This window comes from Chelonia mydas, chromosome 7 (genome assembly GCF_015237465.2).
Source record: "Chelonia mydas isolate rCheMyd1 chromosome 7, rCheMyd1.pri.v2, whole genome shotgun sequence".
NCBI classification, from domain to species: Eukaryota; Metazoa; Chordata; order Testudines; family Cheloniidae; genus Chelonia; species Chelonia mydas.
In genome coordinates, this window is record NC_057853.1 from 49,989,672 (window position 1) to 50,003,041 (window position 13,370).

The 13,370-nt window shown below is 56.4% G+C and overlaps 1 protein-coding gene across 7 annotated transcripts; it reads left to right on the top strand.

The window, feature by feature from the left end:
- The first annotated feature begins 2,118 nt into the window (after positions 1–2,118).
- NICN1 (nicolin 1) lies at positions 2,119–11,975 on the top strand. 7 transcript variants are annotated; one of them, XM_043551519.1, is made up of 7 exons: positions 2,119–2,196; positions 2,598–2,748; positions 4,348–4,536; positions 5,292–5,405; positions 6,245–6,418; positions 9,002–9,106; positions 9,738–11,975. In XM_043551519.1, exons 2-7 carry the CDS (start codon positions 2,605–2,607, stop codon positions 9,777–9,779), a joined length of 768 nt encoding a protein of 255 aa, XP_043407454.1. In that variant the 5' UTR covers positions 2,119–2,196; positions 2,598–2,604; the 3' UTR covers positions 9,780–11,975. The 7 variants fall into 7 exon arrangements, with proteins under 7 accessions (XP_043407454.1, XP_043407457.1, XP_043407456.1 ...); XM_043551522.1 differs by having other exon boundaries at positions 6,245–6,316; XM_043551521.1 differs by having other exon boundaries at positions 5,343–5,405.
- Positions 11,976–13,370: the final 1,395 nt, after the last annotated feature.

Sequence of the window (13,370 nt, forward strand, 5' to 3'; positions counted from 1 at the left end):
GTGTCAGAAGGCCTTTAACAAGCTTAAAGCGACACTCATGTCTGACCCTGTACTAAGGGCCCCAGACTTTGACAAACCGTTCCTAGTAACCACAGGATGCGTCCGAGAATGTGTGGGAGCAGATTTAATGCAGAAAGGACCTGATCAAGAATTCCACCCTGTAGTGTTTCTCAGCAAGAAAGCTGTCTGAGAGAGAAAGCAACTGGTCAGCCAGTGAAAAAGAACGTTACGCCGTTGTCTACGCCCTGGAAAAGCTACGCCCATATGTTTGGGGACGGCGTTTCCCACCTGCAAACCGACATGCAGCACTACAGTGGCTTCATACCACCATGGGAAATAACAAAAAACTTCTTCGGTGGAGTTTAGCTCTCCAAGATTTTGATTTCGACATCCAACACATCTCAGGAGCTTCTAACAAAGTGGCTGATGCACTCTCCCGTGAAAGTTTCCCAGAATCAACTGGTTAAAATCATCCTTGAGATGTGGAAAATATTGTTAGTCTTTATGTACTTGGTAGTATATTTAGAGATGCATGTGTCTTATTAACTCTGTTTTTCCTAGAGCTCCAGGAAGAAATCCCAGCCAGTGTTTCACCCTAGCTGAGATTTGGGAGGTGTGTCATAAATATAAAGGGAAGGGTAAACCCCTTTAAAATCCCTCCTGGCCAGAGGAAAAATCCTCTCACCTGTAAAGGGTTAAGAAGCTAAAGGTAACCTCGCTGGCACCTGACCAAAATGACCAATGAGGAGACAAGATACTTTCAAAAGCTGGGAGGAGGGAGAGAAACAAAGGGTCTTTGTCTGTCTGTATGCTGCTTTTGCCAGGGATAGAACAGGAATGGAGTCTTAGAACTTTTAGTAAGTAATCTAGCTAGGTATGTGTTAGATTATGATTTCTTTAAATGGCTGAGAAAAGAACTGTGCTGAATAGAATGACTATTCCTGTCTGTGTACCTTTTTGTACTTAAGGTTTTGCCTAGAGGGATTCTCTATGTTTTGAATCTAATTACCCTGTAAGGTATCTACCATCCTAATTTTACAGAAGGTGATTTCTTTACTTCTATTAAAAGTCTTCTTGTAAGAAAACTGAATGCTTTTTCATTGTTCTCAGATCCAAGGGTTTGGGTCTGTGGTCACCTATGCAAATTGGTGAGGATTTTTACCAAACCTTCCCCAGGAAGTGGGGTGCCAGGGTTGGGAGGATTTGGGGGGAAAGATGTGTCCAAACTACGTTTCCCAGTAAACCCAGTTAAAAGTTTGGTGGTGGCAGTGGAAATCCAGGGTCAAATGATAAAAATTAATTTGTGCCTTGGTGTTGGGGACACTGGGGCATGGCCACTAGGTAACTCGAGGGGATGGAAGACCACGAGTGTCGATGAACCCCCTCGCACTAGGCCCAGGTGTCCTTGGCACCCCCTCCCGCCTGGAGGCACTCGCAGCAGCTCTGCGTACTAGGCCCAAGTGTCCTTGGCCCCCCCGCCTGGAGGCACACACAGCAGTTATGCTGAGGATCTGCAACAATATGCTGCAGAGTCAGATTGCCTGAAACTAAGCAAGGCCAAACAGGGCAGATATGGAAGAACAATGCTGAATAAAGCAGCTTTATATATACATTAACAAATGATACAGAGAACCAGGGAACTAGCTGGGAACTGGATTGGCTGGCTATATGGATACTTGGGGCAGCTTGCTATTGGATAAGTATGATGGGGAAAAGGATGTATAAAAGCCTGTGTAACTTCCTGCTCTGTGTGCAGGATTTGAGATTTTATTCTCCCTGTACCTTTTTGCAGCTGCAAATAAACTTTTAAGCTTCTCCACCCCGTTGTGATTACTGGTGTAGCACACCGGGTAACGACCACTCAAGCTGTTGTTCAGCCTCTTGGCACTGGTGCCAGCAACATTGGGGAAGTTTTAACCTAAGCTGCTGAAAGTAAGCTTAGGAGGTTTTACGCAGGTCTCCACATCCGTACCCTAGAGTTCAGAGTGGGGGCAAGAAACCTTGAGAAGCCCCCAATGCCCCCCAGCCAGCCCTAATGTCCCTCAGCCAGCCCCAATGCCTCCCAAGCCCCTGCACCCGCATTCCCCAGCACCGTTTCCATGGAGGACAGGCGGGGGCGGGGCCTGTACTCCGCCAGTCTCGCCGCGGAGCCATTTTGGCTCGAACCGCGGCGCCGAGCCTGGGATCCGGAGCGGGGTGAGAGCGTCCCGCAGCCGAACGGGCCCCCCCCGGCCAGCCCAGCCTAGCCCCATCTTGAACACCCCCGGCCCCTCTAAACGACCAGGGCCCTTCCCCCCTTACACTCCCCGCACGGGCTCGGCAGCCAGCCCAGCCCCTCCCCATTTCCAGCCCCCTCGGAACACGCCCCGCCAAGCCCCTCTGAATGTCCACCCAGCCCTTTCCCCCCCTTTCTAGCCCCGTCCCAAACACCCCCTGCTCCCCCCCCGCGGCCAGCCTAGACCCCTCCAAACACCTCGTCATCCCCCCCAATTGCCACAGCCCTCCCAAACGGACCCCACCTGGCCAGGCCAGTCCCCCTCCAAACACCCCTCCGCCCCCTGCCCGGGCTGCCTGACCTGCTGTTCTCATTCTCGCGGCCAGCCCATGGCGCCCGGCCCAGCCCCGTGCACCGTCCGCAGCCCTGTGGTGCTGCAGGTGGGAGATGTGAAGACGGACCTGGCCCGGCCCGGTGTGGCCATCATCGACGTGGCCTTACCGCCCGCCCAGCCCCTGGATGTACGTGTGGGGGTGAGCCCCTGCCCGGGCTACAGGGCTGGGGGAGTCGCGCGTGGCCCTCCGCCCCTCCTGCCCGTGCGCCGTGGTAGGGGAGGGCGCTTAGTGACAGTTGCAGGGCTAGGGGGAGCTGCTGCAATGTCTACGGGGCTGGGTAGCCGTGGTAGGACCCTGGGCTCCCAACAAACTCTCTGGGATATGAAGGGTGCCCCAGGAGGAATAGGGCAGCTCCGGGGAAACCCTGGGTAGCAGGGCTGCACCGGTCCCCATCGGGTGCCAGTCTGCACACTGTGGGGTGCCCTGACGCAGCAGTGAGCTCAGGTCAGAGCCCCGGTTTGCTTAGCACACTCATTTGGGACACTCATTTGGGTAGGGTTCTCAGGGCAGATGGACCCAGGGTGGGCATCTGACACATGGGGACCCAGGTGCCATTGGGTGTGTGTTTGAGCAGCTCCCACTGCATCCAGTGACAGGGCGATGTACCCAAAGCATGCCAAGAGGGGCACTGCCACGGAGACAGGGAATAACACAGCCACCTCGGCACGCTGGCCCCCTGCCAAAAAAGCAGCATTTGGTGGCTGAATGCCGGGGGGGGCTGTTGTACACTTGGGGCTCGAGGATGTTCCCATCAGTTTTGGAAGGGAAGATGCTCCTTGCATCACCCTGAAGTAGTTGGGTGGGAGGACTTGTGGACCTCGTCTCCGCCAAGGGAAAGGCTCTGCGTTTAGCCGGCTGGACAGGAACTGGCCGGGCACTTGGGGCACCTTATGCAGCACGTTACAGGCAGCTCTTGGAGTTGGGAGCAGGGCAGTTTTAGGCCCAGCAGTGAACCAGCCTGTCCCAGAGCCATGGTAGTGACACAGAAGCTGAGGGAGAGCAACCACTGGTGTGTTCCAGTTTTCCAGTATCTGGAGTGTAGCAGAGGGAGGGGCAGGATTTCAGAGCAGCCGCCAGAGACAAGTAGTCCAAGAGTTACAGCCATCTCCCTGGGACTATGGGGTGCTGCCGGACAAGAATAGCAAAATGTGGGGCTTTGAAGCAGGCTTCTAAGTGTGGGTAGCTTGTATCGAAGAGTCTGGGGGACTGGTAGGTTTTCCAACTGCCGTATTTCTATTTACTGTGTCAGGCTTGGGGCCAGGAGCTATGTGTTCGGAGAGAGACAGGTTGTGAGTCTGAAGGGACCATTGTGCGATTCTATCCAGACGTCCTGCATAGCACAGGACAAAGAATGTCCCCAGAATAATTCCTAGAGCAGCTCTGTTAGAATGCCATCCAGTCTGGATTTAAACAGTGTTGGGGATGGAGAATCCAGCTCTGTGGGGCTGGGCATTCCCATGCCTTTCCTGCTGTCCATCGCACTGAGGGGACTCACTGGGGGATTGAAGATGGGCTTAAGGAGGCCCAGTGCATTGCTTCTCTTTGTGTGCTGCAGGATCTCTCCAAGTGGGTGGTGGGCAAGCTCTCCCCGTGGGGGTACTTGCCTGTCTAGGTGGCAGAGGGCAGGCTCTCCCCGGAGGGTAGGCTCTCCCTGTGTGGGGACCTTCCTGGCTAGGCGGTAGAGAGCTGGCTCTCCCCGTGGGGCAGGGTTGTGACCTGCCCGCTGGGTTGTCTCAGTTGCAGGAAATCGTCTTTAAGAACTCCTACACGGCTTTCCTGACCGTGCGGGTACAGCGGCGCCGCCCCTGTGATGTGGGGCGTGAGGGCGCCAGGAAGTGGGTCACCTGCTTGTGGAATCACTGCCTGATGCCCAGCCCGCACACAGAGACCGGCTCCCAGGATTACTTCTCTCTCTTCAGGCATCAGGTCAGGACTCTCGACACCACTGGGACTGGGGGGCTGGGCCTATGGTAGCTGATTCCCCTGCAGCTAGAGCACAGTCAGGGCCCTGGCCACCACAGCCGGCACAAGTGCAGCTGGTCTGGGCCTGCCGCTCCGGGGAGGAGAGAATGCTGGGGAGAAGCCAGGTGGTGCAGGCAGGCCAGCTGGGGACTTGCAGGAGGCTTGCTTCCCCTTTCTGCTGGGCTGAAAAGCAAACTCGATTTTGGGAATCCTGATCCCTGTGGTGTAATCAGGATTTCTTACTCCTCCCTGAATCATGTGTAGTGTTGTAGGGCTCCACCCCAGAACCAGCTGCCATTCAGTGCTGGGGGCAGTGGCTGAATTGCCCAGTGGAATTCTTGGCGCTAAAATCTCTGCTTCCCCTCTGGCTGCTGCTGGGGGCATGGCTGTCTCCCCTCCTGACTCTGTGTCTCCAAGGCTGACAGACTTGATGGTTTATTGCATTGCGATAGTGCTGGGACCCCTACCAGCACCATAGTGCTGGGGCCCACCCTGAGCTGCCAGTCCTCGTCCTTATCCTGCCTGGTGGAAAGGGCCTGGCGTGCGATTCTTGGCACCCATCTATAACTCCTGTCCAGCCATCCCACACTGGGCTCTGCTCTGTCCCCTCTAGTTCTGGCCCCCCACCAGAGCTGGCAGCCCTTGTGCCCCGGCTCTAAAAAGTAGCACCCAACCCCCTCACTGCAGCGCAGCTCTTGCTGCCCTGTTGTCTCTGGCAGATGCTTTGTGATGTGGATCAGGTGACCGCTGTGCGTTTGATTCTTCGCCAGCCCTCGCCTGTTTGGCTGCACTTCACCCTGGAGGAGCTGCGGCTCTACCCCAAGGGCCAGCAGGTGAGTGACTGCCAGGGCAGTGTCAGGCTGCCCTTCCCCCATGGCACTGAATGCTGCACAAAATCACCTGTGGTTTGGCGAGGGCCGGAATCGCCCTGGCCCTGCCCGATGTGGAGCATCCAGCCCTGCAGGACTCATCTGGGACCCTGCTAATCATCTCTGCCTCGGACTGCTTCCCACAGGTTCCACTGAGGTTGGGAAGCAGTTGCCCATCCCTTAGTCAGAGACACCCTGTCTCCCCTCGCTGTGCTGTAATGGCCACCCTCAAGAATGCAGATGCAGAGGGCACCGAATCCCACCCCATGTCCCGCCTGGCAGGGGCTGCCCCAGACTCTGGGTCTGACACATGAGGCTCTCCCCAGACCCCCCCACCCCCAGAACCCCGGGGAGCCCAGTGAAGTGCAGTTTGCAGCCTGGGCCATGGTGAATGTCCTCAGTGGTCTCAGGCTCCTGGCCATGGGGGCCTCTGTCTCTGTGGCCCAAGGAGTGTTTCCTACAGCACCCCCTGTCATCAGCCTGGCCCCAGCACTGATCACCTGCCTGTGCTGTGATTCTGAAGCCATCTGCACCAGCAGGGTTACAGTGACGGAGCAGACTGCCTGGGTGCCTGGGGAGGCAGCCGAGCAGGAGCAGCCGCACGCTCCGGCTGGACCCACACTCCTTTTGCTCCTGGCTACAGTGTAGTTCGCTTGGCCTAAGGAGTGCGTGCTGAACGCAGCAGCGGGGGCAGCAGGCAGCCTGTCCCTGTGAGCACCGAGGAGTCAGGCCTGCCTCCATCCATATGGCACATGGGGAGGGGGGCTCTGCTCTGCTTACCTGCCACCTTTGACCCCTTTCAGAGCCTGCAGACAGATTTCCCGACCTGGCTGTCCCACCTGGCCCCCCAGCAGCAGCCAGAAAACCTGCATGGGGTAAGCATGCTCCTCATGAGCAGCGCTGGAGCTGGGGTCTCCAGGGGAGCAGTGGGCATGTCCCGGCCAGGGTTGGGGTGTCCTGGGGGGAGAGGGCAGCAGGTGAGGTCCTTATTGGGGGTGGTGTGTCCTGGGGGGAGAGAGTGGGATGTCCCAGGGGGAGGGGCAAGGAGTAGATTCCTGGTCAAGCGTGGGGTGTTCTGGGGAAAGAAGGGGGGTCCTGGCTGGGGGTGGGGTGTTCTGGGGAGGGCAGCGGGTAGGGTCCTGGCTGGAGGGGCGGGGGATGTCCCCTGCTGCAGACAGTTCAGTTGGGCAGGGCAGGTGGATACAGTGGTAGCTGGGCTTGTGGGGGCCATGATCCCTGCCAGGTGTATTGGGATCTGCATGCACACTGATGCACTGCAGGAAGTGGTAGGGAGCTCCTGGACTCTGGGGAGTGGTAAATGTGGTGCAGCATGCCGGGTTATAGTTGAGAGCTGTGTGTCTGGGACTGGGGGACGGGCACCATAGTCTGCACTTGGCAAGCGCAGGTTAGCCCTGCCCGCCGGGAGCACATGGCCTGTTTGTGTTCCTCTTGCACGCGTGTCCTAGTACGAATACACACAAGAGCTAACGGCCAGCTGCCAGCACTGCTCAGCGAGCAAATTGCAACTGTCTGTTTGAATGTGCAATTTGAAAGCCAGGCCACAAGCCCTCCCCAGTCAGGGCACAGAAACAAGCCCCATGCCTGTCACTAGCCAGCTCAGCACAAGAAGCTGTTCGCAAGCTGTCTGCATAGAGAATTGCTTGCTGAATAACTTGGCCCCGACCACACCTGGGTGCTTCTCACCTACTTGGGCAGTTTGCAAACAGCAAAAGGCCAGATCCAGGGCCGTCCTTATTCATGCACAAAGTATGCAGCTGCGTAGGGCACCAGGAAATTTGGGGCACCACATTTCCTGGTGCCTGCACAGCTGCATGCTGCTCGAGCCCCTGCCCCGCCTCCTCCCCAGGGCCCTGTCCCTGCTCTGCCCCAGCCCCGCCTCCACTCCGCCCCTTCCCCAAAGCCCCCACCCTGCTCTGCCCTGCCCTTTCCCACCCCAGCCCCGCCTCTTCCCGCCCCTGAGGTCTGCAGCAGGGCTGGGCCTGTGCTTACCGGCAGCTGGAAGTGCAGCGACCTGGCCCCAGCCACGCCGCCATTGAGTGCTGGGGGGTGGTTCCCCCTGCCCCCCAAGCCAGCCCCTCCCCCGCGGAGGCATGGGGTCATGCCTCAGTGGGGGTGAGGGGGACCTGGGGGTGCTGAGTGGGGGGGCTAGGGGTGCAGCACAGCTGAGTGGAGGGTTGGAGACCCCGGTGGAGGGAAGGGGCCCCAGTGGCACAGTGCGACTCAGCCAGGGAGGGCCCAGTTTGAAATGCCTGCATGCAGACTAGTGCAGAAAGAGCCTGCCAAGGGTGTGGCGATCCAGCTCTGTGATATTTGGTCAGTTGTGATTCCTGTCCCGGATCTTGCATTGCATGTGTGCTCTAGCTCCTTGTCACTCAGTTTCTGTTCTTAAATGGGGTGCCCCAGGACTGTGTCCTCAGCCCTTTGCTGCAAAATGCATCTTAGGCCAGTCAGGTTGGTGTTCCGGTGGCCACTGGGGCTGTTTGTGAATGCCAGGTGGTGGCAGCTATGGGTGCATGCCATGGAATGAGATGTGCCTGGGGCTGTGCTCTTCGATTGCCCTGGGCAAAACCATGCTCATGGGGCATTTGGAGGGCGTTGGAGCCGAATGGGTTGGCTGGGCTGTCAGCGCAACCTGAGTCAAGCTGGAATTTTCAAGAGTTTTGGAAAAAATGGCGAATTAGTTTCTAAATTCTGTTCAGCTCTCCCTCGTTTCCCTGAGTTCCCGTCTGGAGTCTCCTGGCTGTGGCCGCTCCAGCACAGTGTGTGCTGTGCAATCAGTCTGATTTTGTTAATTAACAGCAGCTTGGATTTGAGGTCCTGGCTGTCGGTTCCAGACACACTTACCAACAGACACCGAGCTTGACGTACTCAGCTGGGGAGACCATGGCTCATGGTGGCCGGGATCTTCCAGGAAGCAGCTGCTGCAGATTCGACACAGACCGGAGCGCTCTGACTGTGCAGCTAGAGAGTGCTCCTGAACCAGTTGGGCAGCTCAGCTGAGAAGAGCAGGCCCATGGCCAGGCTGACCCTGCAGCACCAAGCCCATCAGGAAGGGGTGTGATGTTCCAAAGCAGCGAGTAGGGAGCTCAGACAGCAGGCCTGGCTGGGGCAGAGTCTTGGTAGTGACGTCCGGCGCTGGCTGGAGCAGTCAGAGGTGTCATGTGTGAACTCTTCCCAGTCCATCCCCTGCCTTGTGGTTTGCTCGGAGAGCAGCAGTGCCTCACGCACTGGGCGGGGTTTCTGTGCAGAGACTGCTGATCATACTGCAGTTGGACCTGGAGGCCTCCCTGTGCCAGGTGCTGCCCCAAGGGCTCACCGTCTGAAAGCAGAGTGGAGCAATGAGACGAAGTGGGCTTAAGGGAGAGCAGGGTAACCTGGGTGCATGCCCAGCTTCACCACAGCCAGGAACAGTGCCCACAACTCGCCTGGCTGGGGCGAGAGAGCACTTGGCCCGTGGGTAATGGGGAGATGAGGGTTACCCTACCTGGCTGGAGCTGCCTTCAGGAACACTCATCTCAATAACTGTTGCTTATCTGCAGGGTATCCCCGACCCGGAAAAGGTGTCTACAGAAGTCCAGCAGCTGTGGGTACTAACAGAGATGATCCGAGCAAACCAGACGGCAGCCCGAATCGGGCGTTTTGATGTTAGTTTCCAGTTAGCTCTGTTCGTTGCCCACAAGGGCTGGCCCCCTGCTCTGGGCTTGCTGCGTGGCCCGGCATGCGCCAAAGAGGCGGAATGTACCTTGGGCACTGGCAGTATCTGCAGTCTGAGCTGCTCCCAACTGGCCATGCTGCACAAAATGCCATCAAACTGCTGGGAAAGCTCCCAAGTTTTCCAGGTCCAGGAGTGTTGGAGGTAGGGAACTCTCACCTCCCCCAGTCCCAGCCTCTCTGATGTTCCAGCTCCAATTCCACTATAATGGAGGAGGTAGGCTGTATGGGGGCTCTCTGCTCCTGCAGTCCCAGCAGAGGTCCCTTGGGGGTGTATTGGGGGCTGTGGGCACCTGCACTCCCAGCAGCAGCCCCTAGAGTACGTGTCGGGGCTGTGGGTGCCCGCAGTCCCAGCAGCGGCCCCTAGGGGACGTGTTGGGGGCTGTGGGCACCTGCAGTCCCAGCAGCGGCCCTAGGGGGCGCATCAGGGCTCTCGGCTCCTGCAGTCCCAGCAGCGGCCCCTAGGTGACATGTCGGGGGCTCTTGGCTACTGCATTCCCAGCCAGCCCCAGCAGGAGACAGCGGGGTGCCCCAATGGGAGTGACTTTGCTCTCTGTGTTCCAGGTGGATGGCTGTTACGACATCAATCTGCTCTCCTACACCTGAGCTCTGGCCCAGGCTGCCTGCCCTGAACTTACCACCTGCACGGCATGTTTCCTTCATCGTTGATTGGAGTCTGCCTCAGCTCTCCACAGTCAAGAGGGTTGTTTTCTCTCCCTCCCTACCTGTTCTGTTCTCCCTCAGCATCCCCTACAGCATCTCTTGGGCTTCTCCGCTCCCTGGCACTGGCCAGACTCCTCCGTCTGGATCTCCCTGGGGCCTGCGGACTTCCTCTTCTCCTGGCACTACATAAGCTCCCCGTTCTGGGCCTGGCAGGCATGTCCCAGCCTCCTGATCAAACCATTCTGTGGGTGTTTGGCAAACGGCCCCCCCCCCCCCCCCCCCGGAATTTCTGATTAAGCCAGCTGCCAGTGGGATCTGGGTTGTCAATAACCCTGTGGTCGGCGAAGCTCAAGGGATGTGCTGGGCTCCGGGAACAGAGTTACTGCCCTGAATGCTGCACCAGAGCCCTCCAAGCTTGGGGCTGCCTGGGGCTCAGCGTGGGGCTGGTGTGCTGCAGGCATGGGAGTTGTGGGACAGGGGAGGGACTGTGACATTCCCTGTTTGATTGCTATTGCCTGTGGGCACAGGTGGCATCCATGTGGCTGTGCTGTGGTAGGTGCTACCTAAAAGCCACAGGGGCTGGGGTTTGTCTTTCTCCCCTCCAGTGCTGCTGTTCTGGGCAAAACTCCCAGCAGACCCATGCTCTGCTCCCGAGCACCCAGTCCCTTCGTAACGCTGGGGTGTGGGCTAGTTCAAGGGCTCACCGGGCTGCTCAAAAAAGCAGGGGATGGGGTGTGTCTTGGGAACCCCTGCAGCAACTGAGCCCCACTTTGTGCCATTAACTCTCCCCGGAGGTGCAGTGGACAGTGCTGGCACCAGACATGGGGCAATAGCATGACTGCCACTTTCCCTGGTATTCAGGGCAGTGCCCATCTCTCCCTCGTCAGCGAGCCAGGCCTGAGCAGTGGCAGGAGGTGAACAGCCTGGCCTCTCCCCATGTTCTCTCCAAGGGGGCTGGAGTAGCTGAGCACCTTCCAGCCTCCTCTGCATGTAACCTCGCACCCACCCTGGGAGCGGCTGGCCCCAGCATCCAGCTGGGAACCGAGGTCCAGAGAGACTTGCCCTGGGTCACGTAAGGAGTTTTTAGCAGAGCTGGGACATGAGCCCTGCTCTCCTGAATGCCAGCCTAGTGCCATCCCCCTGGGTCAATCCTTCCTACGTGCTTGCTTGGCTGCACGTGACTGGGCTGGGCTGAGTAGGACGTGGGTCTTGGGCTGCAGCCAGCCATGCTGTTCCTTCCAAGTCACTGTGCCCTTGGGGATCTGACCTTTGTTCTGCCCGTCCCCGCAGGAGCATGCATCGTGCATTTGCTAGATCTGCACCCAGCTGCTCTAATAAACAACCCCCAAAGTTGAGCTGTGCTAGTGGTTTCTCCTGAGTGGAGCTGGGCTGGCACATGCCATCCTTTCTGCCAGGCGTGGGCATCATCACTTCCCTATGGCCCAGCTTGGGGGCTGCCTGTGCCCAACCCAGCCTTCCCTCGGTTCTTAGAAGAGGGGAGCTGGGGCTGAAGGGCCAGTGTCCATAGTGGGGACAAGGCCAGGTTTCAGGAGAGCTGGGGTGGGGATGTGTGCTCAAGGACTCATCGTGCCCCAGGCCTGTGGGGGTGAATGAGGGGAAGGCAGTGTTACCCACACAATCTACAGCACCCGGCCTATACCCTATGGAGGGCTCAAGGCATCAACCAGTCAATTTACACACCGCACCCTTTTACACCCTGAGCCCTTGGAAGGAAGGCACCAATCCTTATGTGACCCAGGGTGCCAGGGCAGCCCTCACTGAAATGTCAAGGGCAGGGCAGGCTGCAAAAGGGAGAGCAGATATTCCCAAAACTGATGGTTAACACTGAAGTTAAACTCTGCAACCAGTCACAAACTGTGATTCTGGTCCCCCACACTGGTTATCGAGAGCAAAAAAAAAAAAATCACACAGTCCCCTTTACTGCATTCCAGTTCTCTGGCCCCCAGTCAGCACCTAGGTCCAGTACAGTGAGAAGTTGTTTAAAAGGGCTGCTCTCATATACAAAATGTTCTAACCCCAAAAGGCCAGCCATGTTACCAGGTCAATACTAGTTTGGAACTTACCCAAAATACCATGCTGGCAGCCAATCCTTTGGTGTCTAAAACTAAAGAGTATAAAGAAAAAAAAAGAATAAGAAGAGAGTTATTAAATGGTGAAGCAGTCAGATACTTACTTCCAAGTCCATATATCTGGTTCTTAGTAGTATTGGTGAGTTTGCTGGCTTGAAAGTCCCTCTGGAACGCGTGCACAGCTTGGATGGGTCATTCAGTCCTTGGTTCAGAGCTTCATTTGTAGAGAAGGTGCAGCTGCCTTTTATAGTCTTTTGCCATGCGCTTGTGCTTTCTTTGTTTCAAACACAAGCTGCCCAGCACATGGCATGGAGAAGCCTTAGATTTCTGTCCATAGAGTTCAAGCCCCTGCATGGCTTGCTGACTTATAAGGTGTAGTCCAGGGGTGGCCAACCTGTGGCTCCGGAGCCACATGCAGCTCTTCAGAAGCTAATATGTGGCTCCTTGTATAGGCACCGGCTACAGGGCTGGAGCTACAGGTGCCAACTTTCCAATGTGCTGGGAGGTGCTTGCTGGTCAACCCCTGGCTCTGCCACAGGCCTTGCCCCCACTCCACCCCTTCCTGCCCCCTCTCCTGAGCCTGCTGTGCCCTTGCTCCTCCTTCCCCTCCAGAGCCTCCTCCACACCACAAAACAGCTGATGGAGGGGGAGGCACTGATTCGGCGGGGCTGCTGGTGGGTGGGAGGCACTGGGAGCAGGGGCGGGAGCTGATTGGCTGGGGCTGCTGATGTATTACTGTGGCTCTTTGGCAATGTACATTGGTAAAGTCTGGCTCCTTGGGCTCAGGCTGGCCACCCCTGGTGTAGTCCCTGGCTTTTTCAATGGGTTCATTGTATAGCTGATGACCCTTGATGGGCCATCAAACAGGCTAGGCAGTGCTGATGCCAATCTATCTGGGGGTGTTACCCAGAAACACAGCATAAGTTTTGAAACAGATATATCATGCATATCTATAACTCACAATACAAAAGTGATACAAACATATAAACTAGATCTTCATACTTGGCAAATCATAACATTTTCAAAGATACCTTACATGGCATATCTGTCAGATTCCTTGTAATGTTATATCAATATCACAAAAAGAACAGGGGTACTTGTATCCTCACACCTTCTTGTCAACTGTCTAAATGGGCCATTTTGATTATCACTACAAAAGTTTTTTTTCTCCTGCTGATAATAGCTCATCTTAACTAATTATCTGTATGTATATATATCTTACTATATGTTCCATTCTATGCATCCGATGAAGTGGGCTGTAGCCCATGAAAGCTTATGCTCTAATAAATTTGCTAGTCGCTAAGATGCCACAAGTACTCCTGTTCTTTTTGCGGATACAGACTAACACGGCTGAAAAATATCACAAAGTGTTCCCCATATTTCATACAGCATCACACCTGTCATAAATATAAAGGGAAGGGTAATCACCTTTAAAATCCCTCCT